The sequence below is a fragment of the Saccopteryx leptura genome, chromosome 2 (assembly GCF_036850995.1).
Source record: "Saccopteryx leptura isolate mSacLep1 chromosome 2, mSacLep1_pri_phased_curated, whole genome shotgun sequence".
Classification (NCBI taxonomy): Eukaryota; Metazoa; Chordata; class Mammalia; order Chiroptera; family Emballonuridae; genus Saccopteryx; species Saccopteryx leptura.
In genome coordinates this window covers 258,672,455-258,697,892 of record NC_089504.1, presented here as the reverse complement: position 1 = coordinate 258,697,892, position 25,438 = coordinate 258,672,455, and the positions used below count along the sequence as shown (strand labels likewise).

At 43.3% G+C, this 25,438-nt stretch overlaps 2 protein-coding genes across 4 annotated transcripts in view; both read left to right on the top strand.

Annotated features, from left to right (window-relative positions):
* The window catches only part of ANKRD45 (ankyrin repeat domain 45), a 35,763-nt gene extending 17,624 nt beyond the window's left edge, over positions 1 to 18,139 (top strand). For all 3 annotated transcript variants that reach the window (XM_066371540.1, XM_066371542.1, XM_066371543.1), the window contains exons 4-6: positions 9,593 to 9,687; positions 12,076 to 12,214; positions 16,753 to 18,139. In XM_066371540.1, the coding sequence (XP_066227637.1) occupies positions 9,593 to 9,687; positions 12,076 to 12,214; positions 16,753 to 16,784 (266 nt within the window). In that variant the 3' untranslated portion in view covers positions 16,785 to 18,139. The remainder of the gene's footprint in view (positions 1 to 9,592; positions 9,688 to 12,075; positions 12,215 to 16,752) is intronic.
* Positions 18,140 to 22,130: 3,991 nt separating this feature from the next.
* The window catches only part of SLC9C2 (solute carrier family 9 member C2 (putative)), an 82,000-nt gene continuing 78,692 nt past the window's right edge, over positions 22,131 to 25,438 (top strand). The window contains exon 1 of the mRNA XM_066363831.1: positions 22,131 to 22,368. Coding sequence (XP_066219928.1) covers positions 22,131 to 22,368 — 238 coding nt within the window. The remainder of the gene's footprint in view (positions 22,369 to 25,438) is intronic.

The following is a 25,438-nucleotide window of genomic DNA, read 5'->3' as shown; positions in this document are numbered from 1 at the left end:
GCCAAATGGCCAGGGCTAGTAGCTGGTAATCTTATGTTTTAAAGCGATATTCCTATAACTGTTACTATTGTCATCACTAGCTTACCTTTTCCTTGTGATTCTTCCATTTTTTCCAGAGGTAATGCACAGATAAAACAACCAGAATTAAAAAGACAGCTTGTCCTATAATAGATATGAGATATAAAGAATCCCAAAATATATTCATGTCTTCAGAACTGAAGCATAGATTGTTCATTGGGTAAGGCAGACAATGAGATGGAGGAAGATTAACTTTTAGATAAAGTGCTTCTTCTGGTAAAATCTCCCATCCAATTCTGGCCCAGGTTGGACGAGTTCTCTCACAAGTGCCCAAACTTTCCTTAAATAGGCAAACAAACAGAAAAAAATTTGGGAGTAGTCCTTGAAAGGGCATCTTTCCTTCTTAATCGGAATAACAACAAAACATCTTTAGCCAAAAATATGACCGGAGACAGAGCAGAAATGCCCTGACTGTGGTCAGTAGGTATTTCATAACATAAGAGTACTGAAAATAGTCTTCCTGGGCAGCAGTTTATACACTGCTCATCATTGTTACATCATCAGTCACAGTGATCCTGGGATAGAGTCAGTGACACCATAAAGAGCACATTAAAGCTAAAAGGTGTCAGCTAGCCAGTCACCTTGGGTTTCTTTTCTTTTTTTAAATTTTTTTAATTTGTTCTTACTGATTTTTTTTTTGAGAGAGAGGAAGACTTTACTAATATCTTACTAGCTAATAACTTCAAACTGTAATCATAGTAATGGAATTCTATGGAAACAGCTTATCTATATTCATTTCAACCCTTCCAAAGTATGGCTGTTTTACATTTATCTATCTATCTATACATATATTTTTTAGGTGAGAGGAAGGGAGATAGTGAGGGAGATAGACTCCTGCATGCACCCCAACCAGGATCCATCTGGCATTCCTGTCTGGGGCTGATGCTAGAGTACGGAGCTATTTTAGCTCCTGAGGCTGATGCGCTCCAATGGAGCCATCCTCAGCTCCCAGGGCCAAGCTCGAACCAATGGAGCCACTGGCTGCAGGAGGGGAAGAGAGAGAGAGAGAGAGAAGGAGGGGGGAGAAGCAGACGGTCACTTCTCCTGTGTGCCCTGACAGGGAATTGACCTTGGGACTTCCATATGCTGGGCCAATGCTCTATCCACTGAGCCACCGGCCAGGGCCATGTTTTACATCTACTTTAAAAATATCCATAGCTGTACCATTTCACACGACCTACAATTGCTTCTTTTTTATTTTTACTCTGAAATATTCTTCCTTTCAAATAGTTACGCAAGAAAAGTACCTTCCTGTTTAAAATTATGTCCCTTTGGTGGCAATATGCGGTACTCTTAGGTAGGGGGTAGGGGTGGGGAATTTGGCACGGTTTGTGCAAAAAGGATGAGGTGGTGAGGGCACCATATGTGATAAAATGAGGAGACAGAGACCCTGCCTCTAAAGATCTTACCATCTAGGGGTAGAATTAAAAAACAAGATAATAAAAATTCCAAGGTACTGTAGACTAACATGGAAGCTAAATCAAATTATAATCATGTAACTGTTGCTAGAGCAGGGAGTTTTACTTGGGGGAATTAGGAGTGTCATGGTGTGTTTAAGCTTCGAAGAAAGTAGAATTTTGGTAGGTGGACAAGGCATATTACGTTGCAGAAACATTGTAAACAAAGCAATTCTGTGTAAACATTCATAGGACCAATATGTATTTATTGAGCATGTCAATATGCTAAATACTGTTCTAGGAACTCAGAATGCATGTACAACTAGGCATAAAACAAAATCGTTCTGTTCATGGAGTTTTCTTTCTAGTGAAGAGACACACAATCTATCTAAATCTATATATTTGTGGAGTCTGTGGAGAAAAATAAAGTGATAAAGGGGTTCTGAAGTGGGCAGCAAGTAAATGAATGAGAGTGTGTTGTTTGATGGAGGGCAACCAGGAAAACCCTCTCTGAACAGGTGATGCTGGAGAGAGACCCCAGGGACTGAAGGTTGAGCCATGTTGACACCTGGGGCAGATGGAACAGGAAGTAAACATGGATAGACTCTCTGGATGAATGTTGGAAGGCAAAAGCTGGAAAGATAGCTTGTGTCCAGATAGACCAGGAGTCCCCAAACTTTTTACACAGGGGGCCAGTTCACTGTCCCTCAGACCATTGGAGGGCCGGACTATAAAAAAACTATGAACAAATCCCTATGCACACTGTACGTATCTTATTTTAAAGTAAAAAAACAAAACGGGAACAAATACAATATTTAAAATAAAGAACAAGTAAATTTAAATCAACAAACTGACCAGTATTTCGATGGGAACTATGGGCCTGCTTTTGGCTAATGAGATGGTCAATGTCCAGTTCCATATTTGTCACTGCTAGCCCTAAAAAGTGATATGACCTCGCTTCCGGAGCTGTGATGCCTGCATCCTGCGTCACCGGAAGTAGTACTATACGTGAGCTACGCCCTGCTTTGCAGTGCCACCAGATACAGTGCTCCTCTCACTGACCACCAATGAAAGAGGTGCCCCTTCTGTGCGGCGGGGGCGGGATAAATGGCCTAAGGGGTGGCATGCGGCCTGAGGGCCATAGTTTGGGGACCTTGAGATAGACCTTGGAGGGTCCTGTATTTTCTTCAGTAACAATTAGGGAATCATTTACCAAGTGTTGAGGAGAGGCATGGCATACCAAACTTACTGAGTACTTTACTGTGTACCAGGCACTATGCCAAGATGTTTGCATGTATTATATTACATTTTGTTTAATCCTTACACAACCCCATGAGGACTGTAGTATGTTGCGTACATGCTATGGATGGGTAAACCAAGGTTAGAGGGGGTTAAGGAATTGCTGTGGTCTCATTGTGTGTGCAGAATTTCACATGTTGAAATCCTAATGCTCAATATGATGGTATTAGGAGGTGGAGTCTTTGGGAGGTCATTAGGACAGGTGAGTGGAGCCCTTATGAACGGGATTAGTGTTCTTTTTAAAAGAGTCCCACAGAGCTCCCTAGCCCTTCCACCTTGTGAGGACACAGTAAGAAGGCCCTGACTCTGGAGGAAGAGGGCTCTCACCAGACTGCATCTTGGATTTCTCAACCTCCCCCCCACCACCCCCACCCAGGGACTGTCAGCAATAGATTTCTAATGTGTATAAGCTACCTAGTCTGTGCAACTTTCTGTGGCAGCTGCATGGGCTAAAACAGGCATGGTGGCATAGGAGGTTGTCTGCAATAATCTCCTTTCTCTACCAAGCCACCCAAAATAAAACAGTGCTCTCTATAAAATCAGCATGCTTATTATACAAGTGCTATTTCGTGGTAAGTCCCTGAGTTCCCACTTCCAACCAGTCCCTTGCCTGAACTCCATCCTGTGTTGAAATGGAGGAGAGAACAGCTAGCCTGCAATCCGGCCGTCCAGTCCAGGCCGCGCACCCTCACACCACCCGCCCGGTCCCACCCCATCCCAGAGGCCTCGGGCGCTCGGCCCGTTGCCCCAGCCGTGCTGCCTCATGCCCGGGTCCTGGAACGGCTGCAGAACACAGAAAATCTGGGCTCCTGCGAGCGGGGGCCGCCCCGAACGGTCGCCTTGGGAACGGCAGCGGGCAGAGAAAGCTGCGTCTGGGGCGGGCCAAGCCGGCGGACGGGCACCTGCCGGTCGCGGACCGCGGTTCCTAGGCCCGCGCTGCAGCCTCTGGGCTCCCGCCGCGGTCTCGGTACCGGCCCCGGCCCGCGGAGCTCAGGCGCTCGTGCCCCCTGCGGCGGCGCGCTGACCCAAGCTCTGGGGCAGGAGGGGCCGCCGGGGGCGCTGGGGGCGCTGAGGGTGCCGGGAGGCCTCCACCAAAATGGCCCGTTCTGTGCGTGCGCCCGCAGAGGGCCTGCGCAGGGCTCTTCTAGCGTGGTGACCCTAGTTCTTCCCAACTTCTATAGTGAGCTCCAGGCGACAGCGTGCCCTGGGAACCTGTTTCACACCGGACATGGTGCGCATCCCGAGCTGATCCAGTTCCACTGTCGCTGGTAGAAGCAGAAGCGGCTTCCGTAGGGACCGGCGGAAGGCCACCTGCTGACACTGCAGGATAGGCTTTGAGGGTGCTGTAGCTAGCACATCCACTGCCACGTGGGTGACAGTAAGTGATTTTATACAGTTAGGTTTTACATCCCCAGGTGTGTCGCAATACAAAACTGTCGTTTCCTACTCTTAGAAATAACAAGCCCTATTCTCCGTGAGCAGCCTCATGAAAAATTAAAATATCTTATTTTCCGAACAGCAAATCATTCAAAAAGGAGAGGTAGACTTTTTATGCCCAATTATAATAATGGTAACGAATAAATATCAGTTTTCTTCCCCCACATTACTCATATATAAATTTATTCTATATGACCATTTTAAATTTGCATAGATAATCATTATTTCCCAAGGTGATGATGCCTGTGATAATAATAGTCTTCCTCATATAATCAACGTGTGCAAAAATGTCAGCAGTTTTGACAACTCTACTTGCCCATGCTGTGTATACTATGTTATAAAAATATGTAGTGGTTGTTGCCTTACAGGCATAGTCTGTATAAAATTATAGTACCAATAATAGAAAGTACTTTTTGTTTGTGCCGAGATAGATTATTTGTTAATAAAGTTGTTAATAATTTTTTTTTTATAGAGACAGAGTGAGAGTCAGAGAGAGGGATAGATAGGGACAGACAGACAGGAACGGAGAGAGATGAGAAGCATCAATCATCAGTTTTTTTTGTTGCGACACCTTAGTTCATTGACTGCTTTCTCATATGTGCCTTGACCGTGGGCCTTCAGCTGACTGAGTAACCCCTTGCTCAAGTCAGAGACCTTGGGTCCAAGCTGGTGAGCTTTTTGCTCACATCAGATGAACCCAGGCTCAAGCCGGTGAACTTGGGGTCTCGAACCTGGGTCTCCTGCATCCCAGTCCAACACTCAATCCACTGTGCCACCGCCTGGTCAGGCAAGTTGTTAATAATTTTTATTTGCAAGACCAGTTATTTTTAAATACCACTAATTTATTTAATGTAAATTTTGAGTATAAAAAGATTTTATCATTAGGAAATTGTGTATCACAAGAAGAAAATTTCAAATAACTAAAATACTCATGATTAAAGTATTTTCTAATATTAATTTGATAACAAGTTGATATGGTAGTGTATGGCAAAAAAGAGCCCCCCACCATTAGGAATACGTTACTAAGACAACAAAACAAAACAAAACATGGAAACCACTCTTAAGTTGTAGGTTTGGATAGCTGCAGGAAATTTATATCTGTCCAGGTAACAAATTGGACTTATTTCTGCATTTGGAAAGTTCCATCTTGGAGTAGAAGGCCTTGATCTGTATAAATTAGGGGATGTGTTATATTTGTATTCTACTTCGCTAAAGAAATATAATAGGAATACTTTCCAAATGTAAAAGATTAGCAAATAATGACAAAGGTAAGGAACTACTACTGACTAAGCAAATTAATAAGGAATTCACTTGATTAATAGTTTGGAAAGAATTGAAGTGAAAATAGTAAAGTATTTAGTGTATGTAAGAGGATTTATTGGTCAAAGAGTTTTGAAAGAAAACAATATCAGATGTTGTGAAACTGAGATTACACATATCAAATATCCAGTCTTTTATAAATCTTAAATGAAAGTGAATTGAAGTGCTAGTATAAAATAGTTCTGCATTAAGTAAAGAGATGCTTAGACATGTAAAAAGAAAAAAGAAGTGGTGGGAACACCGCTGACTCTGAGTATCCCAACTAGTGGTGGAGCCAAAGTCTAACCCTTGGGTTCCAGTTTAGGTAATTAATTCTGCTTGCAACATAAGTGGTGGGTCGGAAGCTGTATAGGGTTGGAAGCCAGACTACTGGTCAGCTGGGCCATATTCATTAGTACTTCTCCACATGTTTGTCTGAATTTGACTCTGGAAGGCACTCTTGTTGTATTTACAGATAGGCCAATGAGGCTTAGAGAGATTGTTAGGTACTGTAGATGGCCCAGGTGAGCCTTCAGAGGGATTTCATTAAGACTATCAAAAATTCCCATTTAAAATTATACAATATTGTGTATATGATTAAGGTAGGTTGGGTAATGGCCCCCAAAGACATCCAGGTCCTACTGCTGTGGTAAGGCAGAAGGAACTTGGCAGATATGAGCAAGGTAAGGCTGTTAACATTAGGAGCTTATCCAGTTGGGCCATAATTATAATCACAAGGGTCCTTATAAGATGGAGGAAGAGGGATGTCTGATACAGAACAGGAGCCAAGATTGGGATGGTGCACTTTGCACCAAGGAATGTAGACAGTCGCTAGAGGGTGGAAAAAAATAAGAAATGGGCTTTCCCTTAGAGCCTCATGACTCAGCCTGGCCAGTGCCTTAACTCTAGTCTAGGGAAACTGATTTCAGTCTTCCGCCACCAGAGCTGTGAAATCTGTACAGCAGCTGTAGGAGACGAACACAGATTTTAGTCCCTGGAAGTAGGCGACGCGGTAACGAGTGCCCGAAATGTGGAGGTGGCTTTGGAATTGGGTAATGGTAAGTGGGAGACTTTGGAGGTCCATGATGAGAATGGCCTTGAGTGGACTGTTGTTTGCAATCTGGACATTAAGGATGCTGCTGGTGAGGGCTCTGAAGGAGATGAGGGACATGTCATTGGAAACGGGAGGAAAGGCGATCCTGTAACTCAGTGGTAGAAATCGTAGCTGAGTTGTAAGTGGGGAACCTGGACATTTAGCTGGAGAAATTTCCAAGGAAAGTGTTGGAGACCTGACCTTATTTCTCTCCATTCCTTCTCGTAACATGTGAGAGGAAAAGAGAAATTGAGGGAAGAACCTTTCCTGCAAATGGGAAAAGGACTTGATGGCAGGAACCGCTCAGCCTCTCCAGACTGCCCAAATGCTGAAATGAGGAGAGTGACTGTCAGTGAAGTGTGCCCTGCACTGGAAGCCAAGCGTGTGGCTGTCTAGTGTGTGGCTGCTGCTGAGGAGCCTCAGCCATCTCAGTAGAAATCAGGAACAGAAATGGGATTGTCCCAGAGGGACCTGTGGAGGATCCTATTGTCTGATGAAAGGAATCTCTGTGACATGCGGGGAGCCTCAAGGGTTTTGAGGATGTTATCCTTGTAGAAACATGGCCAGTTTGCACAAAGGGATGGAGAGAGGACAGAACGAATAAAGGCTGCTGGACCCCCAAAACTCAACAGGCAAGAAATGACTGATAAAACTATTCAGCTGCAGGCCCTGGCCGGTTGGCTCAGCGGTAGAGCGTCGGCCTAGCGTGCGGAGGACCCGGGTTCGATTCCCGGTCAGGGCACACAGGAGAAGCGCCCATTTGCTTCTCCACCCCTCCGCCGCGCTTTCCTCTCTGTCTCTCTCTTCCCCTCCTGCAGCCAAGGCTCCAGTGGAGCAAAGATGGCCTGGGCGCTGGGGATGGCTCTGTGGCCTCTGCCTCAGGCGCTAGAGTGGCTCTGGTCGCAACATGGCGACGCCCAGGATGGGCTGAGCATCGCCCCCTGGTGGGCAGAGCGTCGCCCCCTGGTGGGCATGCCAGGTGGATCCCGGTCGGGCGCATGCGGGAGTCTGTCTGACTGTCTCTCCCTGTTTCCAGCTTAAGAAAAATGAAAAAAAACAAAAAACAAACAAAAAAACAAACAAACTATTCAGCTGCAAAAACGTGCTATCTCTCACAAGAAGGGAAGATGACCCAGGCTGGGGCTGCAGGCCGAGAAGGGAGCCCTGCTCCACAGAGGCTTGTTTCCAGGCCATGACCACTAACACAGTTTGCCGTGTGGGATTTTGAAATTGCTTGGGACGGATGACGCCTTTCCTCACATTTTTTCCCCTTGATGTAAAGTGACCAACTTTTTTACAATAAAGAAGAGGACAAAAATATATCGAAGAAAACAATATTGTAAATAAAAGAAACATTTTATTCATTGCAACAATAATACACTATAATATGATAAATGCATAATAAAAATATTTGTAATGTTTTATATTATAATTATGCTTACATGCCTATTAATTTTTAATAATAACTGTAAGAAAAAAGTACTCATTTAGATACAAATATGTCACATCACATGCAAGGGATCGACTCTGCATCGATTGAATATGGACATTTACAGATTAGTGTTCCAAAATCAAAAAGGAAGACATGTAGGAGGACACTTTTCGAGGGCGGACGGAACTTACAAAAGAAGGACTGTCCTCCCAAAAGGAGGACAATTGGTTACCTTACTTTATGAATGGCAGTGTCTACAATTGTTACTGTGCCTGCCCCACTGCTGTATTTTTGGAGAAGAGAACTTGTTTTCTAGTTTCACAGGTCTACCGATGGAGAGGAATTCTATCCCAGGGTGCAAGGATCATACCAAAGTCATACCAAAGAGTTAAGACTTTTGAGCTGATGATATGTTAGATGAACATTAGGGCATGAATTGATGTTGTAATGGGTCAAGACTTTTGGATGCTGGGATGGGGTAAATGTATTTTGCAAGTGGGATAGCTGTGAAGTTTGGAAGGCCAGAGGGCAGATTGTGGTAGGCTGAAAAATGGCTGCACCAAAGACATTTAGGTCCTAATCCCTGGAACCATGGACTGTCACTCCATATGCAAAAGGGACTTTGCAGATCCTTAAACTAAGGCTCTTGAGATGGAGAGATTACCCTGGATTACCCAGGTAGGAACTACGTGTAATCACAAATGTCCCTACTGCAAGTGACAGGAAGGAGGAGGTTTGATGATGCGAGAAGAGATGGGAGTGATGTACGTTGAGGATGTATTTCACCGACCAAGGAGTGCAGCAGCCACTAGAGGCTGGAAAAAGCAAGAAGAACCCACAGAAGGAATCAGCCCTGAGAACACCTTGACTTGCACTTGGCAAAGCTCATTTCAGACTTCTGGCCCCTAGAAATGTATGTGAATAAATTTGTGTTGTTTTAAGCCACTGAATTTGTGACAGTTTGTTATAGCCATCACAGGAAATAAATGCAGCAACCTTAAAATAATTTGGGGCTACTCTACAATTTTATAATATTCCGTTGCACCATCTAGGAATATAGTAATCCTTTTAATTTATTGAGTCATATAACTCAGAGGGATATACTTTTATCCAAACATATCTTGTAGATTTTTGTGGTGACATTGCTATGGGTTCTATAGTGAATGGTATTATCTTTCTTTTTTAAAAAAGGAAAGCAAATTTTTAATTTGTTTTGAAGACTCAAGAAGGGTAAAGCAAATGGCAGTTTTGGTATTGGAAATGTCTTTTTGTTACTTTCTACAGACTAGATATTTTAATAGAATATGGTCTCTTTGGGATGGGTGTCACAGTTTATGTTGTTTTAAAAAACCTTAGCACAATTCTAGGAACACAGTGAGTCCCCAAGCGCCATGCTGGTTGAGTGCTATCTTTCTTGAAATTCAGAGAAAGCAACCAAAAATCACCTCCTGTACACAGTCTCCTTAAAGCTCTGCATCTAGATAGTACCTTACACAGTTGAGCATGGTTTTTGGTCTTTGTCTTGTCATTGTACATTTTACTGTCTTCTTGTTTCAGATGCAAGGCTGGCTCTGAAAAAATATATTACAAAGGTCTCTACAACTGTTACAGACTCTGAGAAGGGAGCAGGGAGACTCTTTAAAGAGGACAAGGTACTGCACTGTGATCATTGCTTGTTCTGAAGTCTTTTGAGAGTTTTGTCGGATAGCTTACTTTTTACACTAATGCTATAGAGGTAGATGGTGGTCCTTACTGCTGCCTACTTCCATTTTTCTTCCCTCCTCATTAATATACTACTGATAAGAGATGGACTAAAAATTTTAATGAAGTAATATTTAAAAGTGGTATAGCCTGACTAGGTGGTGGTGCAGTGAATAGAGTGTCAGACGGGGACATGGAGGACCAGGTTCGAAACCCCGAGGTCGCCTGCTTGAGTGCAGGCTCATCCAGCTTGAGCATGGGCTCACTGGCTTGAGTGCGGGGTCACTGGCTTGAGTGTGGGATCATAGACATAACCCCATGGTCACTGGCTTGAGCCCAAAGGTCACTGGCTTGAAGCCCAAGGTCGCTGGCTTGAAGCCCAAGGTCGCTGGCTTGAGCTCCAGCATCATTTGCTCTGCTGGAGCCTCCCCCCATTAAGGCACATATGAGAAAGCAATCAGTGAACAACTAAGATGCTGCAACAAAGAACTGATGCTTCTCATTTCTCTCCATTCCTGTCTGTCCCTATCTGTTCCTCTCTCTCTCTCTCTCTCTGTCTCTGTCAAAAAAAGAAAAAAAGGAATAACTGAAGTGCCACAACTATGAGCTGATGCTTCTCATTTCTCTCCCTTCCTGGATCTCTCTCTCTCTTCCCCTCTAAAGAAGAAAAAAATTTTGCCAAAGACTAGATAGATTTTTATAAAGCTCAAAAGCAAGCAAAATCACCATGTATTGTTTAGATATACCTACATATGAGGTAAAACTATTTTTATTTAAAGATTTTATTTCTTTATTTTAGAGAGGGGAGAGAGAGAGAAGGGGGAGGAGCAGGAAGCATCAACTCCTATATGTGCCTTGACCAGGCAAGCCCAGATTTTGAACCAGTGACCTCAGTGTTCTAGGGTTGAGGCTTTATCCACTGTGCCACCACAGGGCAGGTGAGGTAAAACTATTTTTAAAAGGAAAGTAAACATATAAGCACAGCTTGTGATTATGTCTCAGGAAGGGGCATGGAAGTGGGTCAGTATTACTGGAGGTGTTCTATCTGGGTCTTCTGTTGATTGTAGGGGGGTCTTCTGACACTCATTAATTTTGCTTCAAAATTTAGAAATATGTCACATATACTAGTATATATATATATGTAACTATATTACATATTTTTGATGTATCAAATATTACATAATGGTGAAAAAGGTACACTGATATAAGATAGCTAATTTAAAGCTAGCTTGCCATGTTTGCTAAATACGAAGTAGTGCATGTGGACACGTTTATTGCTTTGGATGTACACACACACAAAAGATATTCTCTCAAAGTATCAGGAATGTGTTTTGGTTTTAAATTATTTTCTGCATTTCTCTGCAAAAATTTCTCTGTGAATTTTATTGTGACTTTCTGATGAAAAAAATTAGGTATTGCTAAAGTGTGGACATCACCAAGTCCGGGAACATGATAAGTTACACATTTTACTTGTGATGTCTAAAATACTTTACAAAATCTCTTATGAAGCAAACAAAATACAGGCAAAATTAAACTCACAACCTAGAGTCATGAAGCAACAGCCACTCTTTTAACACTCGGTGGCACATCTGTCTAATGGTGGCTGTATGGGACATTGCAGGTACAGAACAGCATCACGGGAAGTTCTGGTGGGCAGGGCAAGCTTACAGATGTTATAGAGCTTAGTTGTTGTTTTTTTTTTAGATTTTATTTATTCACTTTAGGGAGAGGAGACAGAGACAGAGAGGGAGAAGGGGGTAGAGAAGGAGGGAGGAGCAGGAAGCATCAACTCCCACATGTGCCTTGACCAGGCAAGCCCAGGGTTTTTTAAAATTTATTTATTATTATTTTTTAATTTTTCCGAAGCCAGAAACGGGGAGGCAGTCAGACAGACTCCCGCATGCACCCAACCGGGATCCACCAGGCATGCCCACCAGGGGGTGATGCTCTGCCCATCTGGGACGTCGCTCTGTTGCGACCAGAGCCACTCTAGCGCCTGAGGCAGAGGCCACAGAGCCATCCTCAGTGCCCGGGCCAACTTTGCTCCTATGAAGCCCCGGCTGCGGGAGGGGAAGAGAGAGACAGAGAGGAAGGAGAGGGGGAAGGGTGGAGAAGCAGATGGGCGCTTCTCCTGTGTGCCCTGGCTGGGAATCAAACTCCTGCACACCAGGCTGATACTCTACCACTGAGCCAACTGGCCAGGGCCAAGCCCAGGGTTTTGAACTGATGACCTCAGTGTTCCAGATCTACGCTTTACCCACTGCGCCACCACAGGTCAGCCCTAGAGCTTAGTTTTTCAGTAGAGAAGTAGAAAGGAAAATTTCTGATTCTGTCACTAGAACACCATCCTCAGTGCATGCCGTATGAAAAGTGAGTGGTTGGAGACCCATCTGGAAGCTTCTATTAATGAGCTTTTGGAGCAGAAACAACAACTGGAAGAGATCGTGACTCCTATCTTCACAAAAATGACTACACCGCGTAAGTTTTGAATAAAATGGGTTTGAATTCAAAAAGGATAAATATTAGGTTCAATGTTGTTATTTCTGAGACACTTTGATTTTTTTTTAAATTATTTTTATTTATTTTATTTTATTTTTTTACAGAGACAGAGAGAGAGTCAGAGTGAGGGATAGACAAGGACAGACAGGAACGGAGAGATGAGAAGCATCAATCGTTAGTTTTTTGTTGCGCATTGCGACACCTTAGTTGTTCATTGATTGCTTTCTCATATGTGCCTTGACCACGGGCCTTCAGCAGACTGAGTAACCCCTTGCTTGAGCCAGCGACCTTGGGTCCAAGCTGGTGAATTTTTGCTCAAACCAGATGAGCCCATGCTCAAGCTGGTGACCTCGGGGTCTCGAACCTGAGTCTTCCGCATCCCAGTCTGACGCTCTATCCACTGCGCCACCACCTGGTCAGGTGACACTCTGATTTTTAACAATCTTCAGTAAGTAGTTGCAAGCAATGACCTATGATACAACTTGCTAATTTTATTCACAGTTTTAATAACTTTAAATAGGCCTGACCTGTGGTGGTGCAGTAGATAGGGCATCAACCTGGAATGCTGAGGTTGCTCGTTCGAGACCCGGGCCTTGCCTGGTCAAGGCACATACGAGAAGCAACTGCTTCTCTCTTTTTCCCTCCTGCCTTTCTCTCTTCTCTGTAAAAATGAGTAAATAAAATTTTAAGAAAATAACTTAAAATAGTAACTGAAATATTTCTGTAGAGAATGTGTAATCTTAATGTTAATTACCTTCATTAATCATTTAATTTTATTTAATATACTGTGCCTTTGATTTCTTTTTTTTTCTTTTTCTTTTTTAGTGAGAGAGACAGAGGGACAGACAGACAGGAAGGGAGAGAGATGAGAAGCATCAATAAATATTTGTGAGCCCTGGCCGGTTGGCTCAGCGGTAGAGCGTCGGCCTGGCGTACGGGGGACCCGGGTTCGATTCCCGGCCAGGGCACATAGGAGAAGCACCCATTTGCTTCTCCACCCCCCCCCCTTCCTCTCTGTCTCTCTCTTCCCCTCCCGCAGCCAAGGCTCCATTGGAGCAGAGATGGCCCGGGCACTGGGGATGGCTCCTTGGCCTCTGCCCCAGGCGCTAGAGTGGCTCTGGTCGCCGCAGAGCGATGCCCTGGAGGGGCAGAGCGTCGCCCCCTGGTGGGCGTGCCAGGTGGATCCCGGTCGGGCGCATGCGGGAGTCTGTCTGACTGTCTCTCCCCGTTTCCAGCTTCAGAAAAAAAATACAAAAAAAAAAATATTTGTGGCACCTTATTTCATTGATTCTTTCTCCTATGTGCCTTGACCAGGGTGCTCTAGCTGAGCCAGTGACCACTTGCTCAAGCCAGAGACCTTGGGCTCATGCCAGCGCCCTTAGATTTAAGCCAGCCACCTTGGGCTTCAAGCAAGTAATCATGGGGTCATGTTTATGATCCTACATTCAAGCCAACGACCTTAAGGGTTTGAACCTGGGTTCTCTCACTGAGCCACTGCATGGTCTGGCTGCCTTTGATTTTGACCAATGCTTTTTAAATAGGAAGGCATGTCCTCCTAGGAGGCAGAGTGGCAGAATTTGAAAATGCATTTTCAGTGTTATAATTTTATATTTTGAAAAACCTATTGTGGTACTATGGTCTTGTGAACAGGGTCGGTACACTGTCATCAGATCTTGGTGTCAGGTGTACCTAAGATTTAAAAAAATATCAGCTTTATTGAGATATAATTCTCATCCATAAATTCACCATTTAAAAATATACAATATCGTGGTTTTTAGTATATGTACAGAGGTGTATAACCATCACTACACTCCAAGTTTAGGAGATTTTACACCCCCCAAAGGAAATCAACCCCATACGCATTAGCAGTCGCTTCCCATGCCTCCCTCCAGCCCCGGCAACCACTCATGTACTTTCTGTCTCTACGAATGTGTATGTTCTGGACATATCATAAATAGAATCATACAACATGTGGCATTTTGTGCCTGGTTTCTTTAACTTGCCATAATGTTTACAAGGTGTGTCCACGATGTAACATGTCTCAGTATTTCTTTTATAGATGAATAATATTCCCTTGTATGGATTCAAACTTATTCCTTCATGCGGTGATGGATGTTTGAGTTCCCATTCATTTAACCATTATAAAAATGCTGCTACGAACTTTTGTGAAGAATTTTTTGCATGACCACAAGTTTCCATTTCTCTTGGGTATATACTTAGGAGTGGAATTGCTGGGCAACATGGCACTTTTACATCTCACCTTTAGAGGAACTGCCAAAATATTTTAATTGCCCATTTCCACAAGCAGTAAAAATGAAGGTTCCAGTTTCTCCACATCGTTATCAACATTTTTTATTGTCTTAAAAAATCTTTCAGCCATCCTAGTGGGTGTGAAGTGGTATCTTAATGTAGTTATGATTTGCATTTCCTTATTCGCTAATGATGGTAAGCGTCTTTCCATTGCTTACTGGCCATTTGTGCATTTATTTGTAGAAATGTCTATTCGAATCCTTTGCCCATTAATTTTTAATTTATTTTATTTTAAAAAATATTTTATTGATTTTACAGAGAGAGAACAGGTGGGGGAGCAGCGAGAACTATCAGCTCATAGTTGCTTCACTTTAGCTGTTCATTGCTTGCTTATTTATGTGCCTCTACCGGGCAAGTCCAGGGTTTCAAACTGGCGACCTCAGCGTTCCAGGTGAACGCTATAGCCACTGTGCCACCACAGCCAGGCCCTTTGTCCATCTTTATATTGGACTGTCTTTTTCTTGTTGAGCTGTTATGCTATTTATGTATTTTGGATAACAGTCCCTTATCAGGTATGTGATTTGCCAATATTTTCTTTCATTCTGTGGGTTCTTCTTTTTTATTTACTTAGTTTTGTCCTTTGAAGCACAAAAGGCTCTAAGTTTGGTGAAGTCCAATTTATTTATTTTTCCTTTGTTGCATATCTAAGAAGTTGCCTAGTCCAAGGTCACCAAAATTCACTTTTACGGTGTTTTGTGTAACAGTTTCACATTTTAGCTGCTACATTTATTTCTATGATCCATTTATTCAACTTTACTCCTATGAAAGTAGATATTCAGTACCTAAGATTTTTAAGTGATGAAAAGTGGGGTTGTGGATTTTTAAACTGAAGACACTTAATCTGGTCTAGGTCGCATGGTAGGTTGTCCCATGCAGTCTCTACCTAACATAGATAGAGCAAACACAGAGCGCTCTCTAGATCTCCTGAGGGGAGATTGACACTTTTATAGAGTCCTGGGCCATAAGGAGCCCACCACCCAGTTTGTGAGTAAACACACATACTTGAAAGGATAGAGTAGGGGCCGTGTATGTTCAGAAAGTTCAGTATGGGAATAGGAAAGTTATCGGTATCCATCTGGCTGATTGTAGTTGAGTCCATGTTAAGGACTGGCAGAAAATAAGGTTAGAAAGTTAACACGATCATTTCATTAGAAGTATTGAGCTGTAAGTTTAGAAAGTTTGGGCTTTATTTTCAGGACTTTGGGCTGCCATTAAAGGTTTTGTGTAGGTGAGTAGAGGGACTAAGGAAGGGAGAATCATCTGGTTTCTTTGCAGAGTGGATTGGAGAGAGGACAGACCAGGGGAGTGAGATGACTGGGCCTGAACTGTTGGGTCCACAGCCAGATTCCCACCCCCTCCTCCTGGTCCATAGCCGCAGTCAGCCTGGCTCAGAATCCCTACCCTTCCCTTCCCCACGTCTGAGCTGGGCTGGCCTCTGGTTCCCTGCCAGCGCCACAGAATCCGGCACCCTCCTGTTGTGGAAGTGTTCAGTCTTGATAGAACCTCAGAACTGTCCCCTTCATTTCACAATGAGAAAAGTAAAGACAAGAGAGGTTAAGCAGTTTGTTAAAGTGCTGCTCTATCAGTGGCAGAATTAGGAATAATAACACTGACTGTATGGTAAATGTGACCTCACAGCTTTAAATATTTTAAAAAAGTGTGTGTGTGTGTGGGGAAACAGTTGAATTGACATATCAACACCAAGGTTGAATGAATGACTGGTTCAGGCTGGGACACATTGATTTATTTCATGCCCGTTGTTTTAAGAACTGGCTTCAGTTGATGACGGCATGGATAGACCTTGAGAATATCATGCTATGTGAGAAAAGTCAGATGGGAAAAGTCAAGAACCATATGCTTCACTCATATGTGGGATATATGTAAAACTGAAAGCAACCAATGAACGAACACAACAAACAAAAAAGCCTCATAGACACAGACAACAGGACAGTGGTTGCCAGAGGGAGAGGGGGTGGGGGAGGGAAGAGGGTGAAGGGGGGATGGATGGTGACCGAACGGGACTTGACTCTGGGTGTGAACACACAATTCGATATATAGATGACGTGTTATAGAATCATACACTTGCAGCCTGTACAATTTTATGAACCAGTGTCAACCCCAGTAAGTAAAACTTTTAAAACTGGCTTTATTTTTGTTTTAAATTGTAAGCTAATTAAATGTAATTTTAAAAATCTGCTTCCTTCCAGGTCAAGTGAAAAGTGCCAAATCTGTAGCCTAAGCCGTGATCAGAAAAGAAGTCAAGACCACACCTTCTACTGAGCATGTATTTGTAAAAAGCCACACTTCTTTTTAGTATTTTTCAAGGCAAATTAGATGAGAAATAGATGTAGGGTTTGATAAAACTGTTGAAGATGAAACGGCATCACCCTTGTTTTTGTCGCACCCTCGCCAGCGTTCTTACGTCCCGACTCTCTGGCCTTGACTGTGCACCCCCCCAGGTGCGGTCCCCTGTGAGCCAGGCTCCTGCCAGAGAGCACTGGGCGAGTCACTTACACATTCACGTGGGAGCTCCAGAGCTGGTTAAAGAATCTAGTAATTTTCTGTATAATTATGGCAGGAAATTTCCATTCAATTCAAGAATTCTATACAACAATAACAAAAAGACAGGGGCTGTTTACAGAGAAAGACTTGGTTCCCTGTCTCTTAGAAGGAAAGCGATGGGGTGAAAGGCTAGAGCAAGGAAGTATTAGAAATAGTTGGATCAGGGTCCTCTGCTCATACAACTATTACATTTTATATCCAAATTAAAGGTGGAATATAGTCTCTTAGTAAACCTTCTTATTTGTCTTTAACCTCTTTCTGTCTTTAATTTAGTAAACACGAATCTGTTGAGTTTTATGTTTAGATTTCCTCTATTCTGTAGGTTTGGTAATGCCGGTATCATAACTGGACTCCATGTCATTTTTCCTTCTGTTTTATATTTTCTAGGTTTCAAATGTCATTGTTGGTTTCCTGTTAGTGATGTGGAATAGTCCTTATTTTTTCTAGTTTATCTAAAATTCCCTGATCTACTACCCTGTGACTTTCTGCAGAAGTATTATAGAAAGAAAATATTAATATATTTTTTAAAAACCATGTTTGTTTTTCTTATGACTTTCTCTTCTTTGTCCCACCCTGAAAGCTAGTTTTCATTGTAGAGGGGAAGGAAAAGACATGGAGAGCTCAGCTATCACATCAACCTTTGTCTCCTTTATTCATGTCACTCAGGATTCTCAAACTTTTTATAGCTTTTATTCACTAATGCTACCTTCTTGAAACTCTTTGTATTGGCACCTTTCTGTCCTTATGGTTCCTTTTCGTGCTTCCAGACTGCTTTTCTAACTCTTGCACCTGCTGCTATGGTCTGAATGTGTTTGTGTTCTCTAAAATTGACATGTTGAAATGCAGTGCCCAATGCAATAATACATATTAAGAGGGGCGCTTTGGGAGGCAATTAGGTCATGAGGACAGAACCCTCGTGAATGCAATGAGGTTCTTATGTAAGAGGCCCCAGATAGCTCGCTTGCCTCTTGCACCATGTGAAGTTACAGTGAAAAGGCAGCCATGACGGAAGCAGGCCCTCACCGGACACCAAATCTGCTGGCACCGCAGTCTTGGGTTTCCCCATTCCAGAACTGTAAGAAATAAACTTTTTTTTTTTCCGCTTATAAGGTATCTGTTTTATGGTATTTTTATAATAGCAGCTTGAACGGACTAAGACATCACCTCTTCTTTTTCACCCTGTCTTCAGCTTGACTTCTCAGAAGTCAATCCTGTCTTCTAATTTTATGTCAGTTATACTCAACAAAGCTGGAAAAACGAAAACGAAGTCAGTCCTTACCCATGGTGAAGCTATCTGGAATTCTCTACCCCACGACCTTCTGTGTCCTTAATGTTAGGAAGAGGGGATCCCTCCTCCTTTGGGGCACCTCAGTGCTAATAGCCTCATTCTGTAGCCTGTGTAATTTTTCATGTGTTTGTCTCCTTATCTGAATTGTGAGTTTTTGTGGGTTGGGGCTTTGTCTTGTTTTTCTTCATACCTAAAGAGCCAATAAGACACTGAGTTAGTAAATAACAGTTGAATGAATTCTCTCTGGGTACTACCTTCTTCACGGAACTCACTGGTCTTCATTCATTTATAGAGCTTGTTGACATTACAAAAATGACTCCTGAATCCTGTTCTCCATATCTTGCTTGTGCCAGTACCCCGTTTCCTCCATTCCTGCAGCAGACGAGCCACACACACACCCAGCGTCACGACTGTGTATCTGCTTTCTTGTCTGGCCCTCATGTTAAATGCCACATCACTCGTGTCACTGCTGAAACGTGAACCTGGGGATTCCCGAGGGAATCCTAGGTCTCACTTCAAAGATCTCGATGTGAGGATCTAAATGTGCATTTGGATCTGTAGATGTATGTATGACTTTAGTATCTTTTGAGAGAGATACAACTTCTGACCTATTGTTGCATTGAATTATAGATATGTTCAGTGGACAGTTAAAATGCCCTTATGTGTTGAATTTGAACTGTTACACAGATAGTTGCATGACTTTTTCTGAACACTATAGAGTAATTACTGTTTCTAAGTGTGTAGTAGTAAATGAAATTCATTATTTGAGTGATGCTCAAGCAAATGCTAAATTCAGTGTTATAACTTCTAGACAGTGGTTTCTTAGACATTTTATTTCCTTGATTGGAAAGATGTAACAAAATAAAGGGAGAAGATTGATATGACATCATTAGGAAAACTATTTGCTATCGCTAAAAGACATTTTATACCAGAAAAGAAGGGAAGCTATATCTCAGTGTAAGGCTCTACCCTTGAAATCGATAAATTTTTATTACATACTTTCACACTTTTCACTGTGCCATGTATGAAGGGACTTCTGTCATGAATCACTACTGGCCTATGATCCAACCTTTGAGAACTACTGCTCTAGACTCGGCTAATGCGGCAGACTGCTCTTCAGGTTAACATGATGCCCAAATTATAAAGGGCTAACATTTCACCCAATGTGTGGTTGAACGTGTGACAGACTGTATTTTCCACAGTGGCCACTTCTCACATCCTACGTGCTTTTCTCAGCACATGATCCTGGCATTCCTCGATAGAGAGGTGGCCTCTGTTCTGTCCTCCTGAGTGGGCAGGCCTGGACTAGAGTGGAAGGACCACTGTGTGCTTTCCATAGGCCACAGAAGTTCATAATAGGTGCTGCAGGTTCTGCCTAGTTCTCCCGAGATGCTCCTGGAACCAGCCTGTGCATGGACTGTATATATATATGGACAGGAACGGAGGCCCAGCCCAGAGCCCCGACTGAGCTGCGGCCGGTTGTCATCCCCAACCCGCAGCATATGGATGAGCACCCCGAAAGTGGATCCCTTGGCCAAGGCATGAAGGCATTTGCAAAACTGTAGGTTTTGGCTAACCAAATGATTGTTTTAAGCTACTGACTTTTGTGCCTGTGTGTTACATAGCAACATATAACATGCTAATTTGGAAATCCTGGAAGTGAGAAATTGACAACAAACCCTAAAATAGGTGGCATTGCCATTTTAGGATGAAGTGGTAGGCATATTTTTTAAACATGGACCTTGGGATTTGTGGTAAGGCTGGGTCCAGTGGTGTAAAAGAACCACACCAGACCACAAAATGTTGTAAAACAAATATTTGGGAGAATGGTGTGTGGGTACCAGTGGTGTTGGTTACAGTTAGAGGCCGACACAGAGCTGTTGACCTAAACTAGTCTCACATAGGAATTGGGACTTTCATATGTCAGCGTTTCCTTGGTACATAGTGATGGAGACGTGGATGATAGATTTAGATTCTCACTGCTGTGGTGGTATAGTTGGTGCCCGTGGGAAGAGGGTTTGATTCGGTGGCATAGGAATGAGAGAGGAGAATTTCAGCATCATAAAGTAACTTCTTTGAAAGTAGTCTATAAATTAATAATGTTCATTTGTTGAAATTTATACTTTATTTATTTTTAGTGATTACAGTTGAGGTAAAAATATATGTAAGACATCACAGAATTTGGGATGCATTTGTTCTTCTATGAAGAGTGGGTGATATTGTTTCTTCAAATTTAGGACAAAAAGCCAATGAAAAATAGGAGTCAAGGAGGAAAGTGGGAGTAAGAAACTCCCATTGAAAAGGCAGATGTGGTAGAAAAAGAAAAAATGGAAAAAGATGAGTGAGGTCAGGGTAGACAGAGCAGTGTTGAAGAGGGTTAGGCTTGAATAAATAAAAACTATATATTTTTAAAAATTTAGGAGGAGGTCCTGTCTTCATGGTCCAAGGCTGTTTCAGCTGTTATGTCAGGCAAAGAAAATCGGTTAAGGCAGTTGAGGGCATAGATACAGCTCGAGCTGGATCACTTAGGTGCTTCTGGATTGGGGGTGGGGATGATGTATGTAGCCAATCAGAATGAAAGTGAGTTGGCAAGAAACCAATAGGGATTAAGTATGCAAATAGCTTACAGTGTGGTATCAGTTGGAGGTACTGGCCCTTGCAAGCAGAGGCAGAGGTGAGTTTGGATTGCTCTCCGTGGTTTTTGACAACCTTTATCTAGATTTCAGTTCGGACCAGCTGGGCTTTGGAGAAGACACCACTGGTGTTGGTGGTTTGGAAAAGAACTTGATGTGGGAGTGTTGATGTTGTGACAAGTGGGGATAGCAGGATCTGAAGACAGGTGATTTGAAAATGTGGCCTTTTGAATCTCATTTCTGACCCTCTCCCTGCTTCCCACAGGAATCACTGTGGTTTGTAGACCAAACAAGTGCAAAACAAAGAACCAAAAATGAGCTCTACACATTATTGGGGATATTATTAAGAATACTTCTGAAACCTCTAAGAATTTATGTTTAAGACTAGAAACAAGGAAAATATAATAGAATGAATCCTATTCAGGACCACCACATTGGCTATGCCCTACATTAGGGCACCAACCAGCATAGGGGTATTGAGGCTGAAATCCAGCCTGTTGTTTATGTGTCCTGTTGTCGGCAAAGGGGACTTTGTCTATTCACTCAAAGTCAGCATAGCATCAAACCTCACGTGTAGGGGTTCTTTGTTGTTATTATCTGGTTACACACACTCCCCTACTCCCACCTAACTGGTGTGACTCAACTTTGTCCTCATTTCTCTTTTGCCATTTTGGTTTTGAGGGGCCCTAGGGAGGAAATGGGGTCATGGGATTGCAGTAGTAGAAGAGAATTCCAGAATGATTTGTACCCATGGAGAGAGTGTTCCCCCTCAGAGCATCCAATATTTAGGGAGAGCCTATTATGTGCCATGTACTGTATGCAGAGCTGTAAGAAAACTAGTTTTCAGCCACAGCCCTTGAGGAACTCACTGTCCCGTGGAGAGGGCAAACACACTATAATATCGCACAGGGGTAAGTGCACAAACCCACACAAGCCCTCCCCTTGTGGCAGTCTGAGAAGCACTAGTGCTGTGTTTGTTTTCTGCAAAATGTTACTGGAGCCCAAGCTGTAAGAGGAGGTGTGACATGTGCCCCATGGCAGGAAACATGCTCAGATCTGCATGTGGTACAATCTTGGGTGAAAGAATGCATATGCAGGGGTCATGGCGACTCTCACTTTCTCCTTTTTGCATATTATAACAGCGTGGACTGTAGTTGTGAGAGTGTCAGAACTGGCCCCTGACCTTCTCAAGGAAGGACTCGGTAAAGCAGTGGCGAAAATGAACTCGACCTGGATGATGAAAGACACCACACCCCAGTTACTCTGTGGAAGGTCAGCTGACTACAGTATTGATAAAGAGTATTTTGTGGTGCTCATGTTTTCTATTATTTTTTTGACAGGTAAGTGATGGCTTTTAAGTCTCATCTTTCCTCTGCCCTTTGAGCCTTTGTTGGTGCAAAAGTAATCACAAATACATCAAAACAAGGGACCAACGAAATCATAAGATGTGAGTGAATGCTGTCAGTCGAGTTTGGTTTAATTACAAGTAGCATCCCCTCCACGTTCCTTTTCTCAGTGACCACTGGTGGAGAACTGCAGTGTGGTAGGCAGAGGAGAATAAGACAGTCCTTAACTTCAAGGAGCCCTCTCCTGGGGACAGTGGGCAAACATCTTTACACTGCCGTGTGGTTAGGAGGACTAAGGCATGGTCAGCGATCTCTGGAAAAGGAGAGCTTTACCCAGCCTGCCAGCCAGCCAGGTCTAACCTGACCAGATAGCTGGGATGAGGGGAGAGCAACTGCATTGGACAGAACCTAGACACCTAGTTCCCAGTTTGCAGAGTTAGAGTCATCAGCTTTGTCTGTTCTGTTGTTGGAAGATGAACCACCCGCCGCTACCACTATTGAGGAATTAGGAAGGGCTCCAACAAGTAAGGGCCTCTTAAACATTCCTGAATTCAGTATGTGAAATGCAGAAACTGCAGGCCGAACCAAAAACACGAGGCTAGTATGCTCCAAAAGGAAAGTTTATTTTAAAAATGCCTGGGTGCAGGTGGGCTGAAACCAGTAAAGGGTTTCAGCTCTGAGGGAGGGATGGGCAGGGGTTATGGATTTGTCAAAGGGCCTTGGGGAAAGGCAACTGCAAGATTTGTGGTTGGGAGTGGCACCACAATTCCTCAAAATTGTCTTCATCCTAATTCATTCCTCCCTTATCAGCATCCAGCTGCAAGGGCGGTCTGAGCCGGATTACTGAGTAGGCGAGTCCTCCTCCTTCCGTCAGGGCTGTATTATTCTTAAGAAAGATGGTGGCTGAGCAGCCATTTTATATGGTGAGTGATATTTATGCAGATAAAATAACATTCAATACGCAATGCTTGATTCCACAATTCAATGCTAGTGATTAGAGAAGTTTCTAGTTCCCTTTCCACATTTTTATTTGGGAGAGGCCAGCTAACTGCTCTGCCGACTGACCACGTGGAGTGCTGCGCTGGAGGCCGCCTGGCTGCAGGGTGTTACTGGCTCAGCAAGTGCTGCCTCCGCGGGGATCAGGGAAACCGCGTGGTGCAGGTGGCGCAGGGGATACCGCTCCAAGTCTGCGGAGTCCCCAGGTGTGGTCTCATGTCTTTCACAAGGACCCTGCTGGAGAGACCACCACCAGGCCACAGGCGGGGACTGAAGTAATGGGAGGCTGACCTTGCCGGACTGCCAGAGTCTGGTGGCCTGCAGTGTCATCGGCTCCAGGGTGGCCCGGCGCCTGGCTGGAGGCGCACAGTGGCTGGGGTGGCCTTGGCGGCATCTGCACACCCACGCTGAAGGCAGACTGCTGGCTAGGTTCTTCTGTCGTGCTTTACAGCAACAATCTTACATATTTGTGGACAAAATGATGCTGAATTCCAAAAAATTTAACCCCTTTCTGCCCGCTTGTGACCAGCCAAGTGAATCTGAGATGCGAAAGAACAGTGAAAAGCACCGAGACATTTTCACCTGCATTGGTGTAAGGAGTCCTGTGGTGATGAGTAAGGCAGCATTTTAATTCCTGAGAAACCCTTAGTGGTGCTGGGACAGAGGACCTGAGTGACTCTTCTCTGACTGGGGAAAATGGGAAGCTAAAGGCTCCTTTGTTCCAGAGAATTGTAAAAGTAACTGCATTTCATTAAATAGGAAACCTGGAGCTATTTGCTATATTTAGATAAATATGAATGTGAGACTCTCATCTATTCACCTGCTACTGCTGACTAATTTATCAGGGTAATAGCTCAGGGGTGAAATGGTGACCGGGTATCAAAAGTGCTCCAAAAAGCAGTCTAACAAAAGAACGAAATACTAACACCTTTTACAGGTTCTTTCTTTCTAAAGCCTTGGAAATTAAATTCCTTTGACTGCTTGGGTTTCTAGAGTTAATATTAATATTAAGAATGTATATTTCTGACTTCAATAAATTGTTAAACGTCTTCAAAAATTTTTTTTATTAGGGAAAAATGTAAGTGGCTTTAAAATTATTTCTGGCCTGGCCTGTGGTGAATCCACTGTGGTGGCACAGTGGATAGAGTGTTGACCTGGAATTCTGAGGTCGCAGTTTGAAATCCTAGGCTTGCCGGGTCAAGGCACATGCGACAAGACAACCAATGAACAACTAAAGTGAAGCAACTAGGAGTTGATCCTTCTCATTCTTCTCCTCTCTCTCTGTAAATCAATAAATAACATCTTAAAAATAAAAAAAAATTATTTTTGGAACTAGGAACATTATAAAGAAACAATGACGCAAGCATGCATAAAAAACTTCAGTTTTACTCATTTTATCTGGGAATAAAATTGCTTTCTCTGGGATCTTTAAAATACTAATGCAGTGAGTGGTTCTCAAAGTGTGCGCCAGGGCGCACTGGTGCACCCTAGAAGATTTCCAGGTGCGCCCTATGGTATTCCAGAGAAATATGTGCCTGTTGGGGACCAAAAGGCCAACAGGGTTTTTGAAGTTTAGGTTTTTGGGGGACAGAGGTGTGGGGAATTGGCTGTAAGCTGACAGTCTGCCCAACCCCCCCACCTCACTTGCCTAATTAGGTTGCAAAAGGCTGTTAAGCTGTGGTGCTGGATTGTTTACACTACCCCCCATGTTCCCCGGAAAGACTAGAGTGGAGACAAGTTTCTTCTATCCTTTGTTTGCTGTAAAGTGAAGATGATATGTATGGTGGGAGTTTTCTGTACTCAACACAATTCAGAGTAAAAAGAGAGGAATTCTTCAACGTATTGATGAGAAAATGAGAGTTTGCCTTTCAAATATATGCCAAAACATTGAAGAAATTGCTAGGACACATCAGACTCATGTTTCTCATAAACACAAGAATGCAAAAACAACATATTCGTGCTGGGACCTGCTGAATTTACTAAATCTTACTAAGAATGTATCTATATATACTGGCATTGATCGACTTACGACCTATGCAACTTACGGCCATTTGACTTTATGACCACA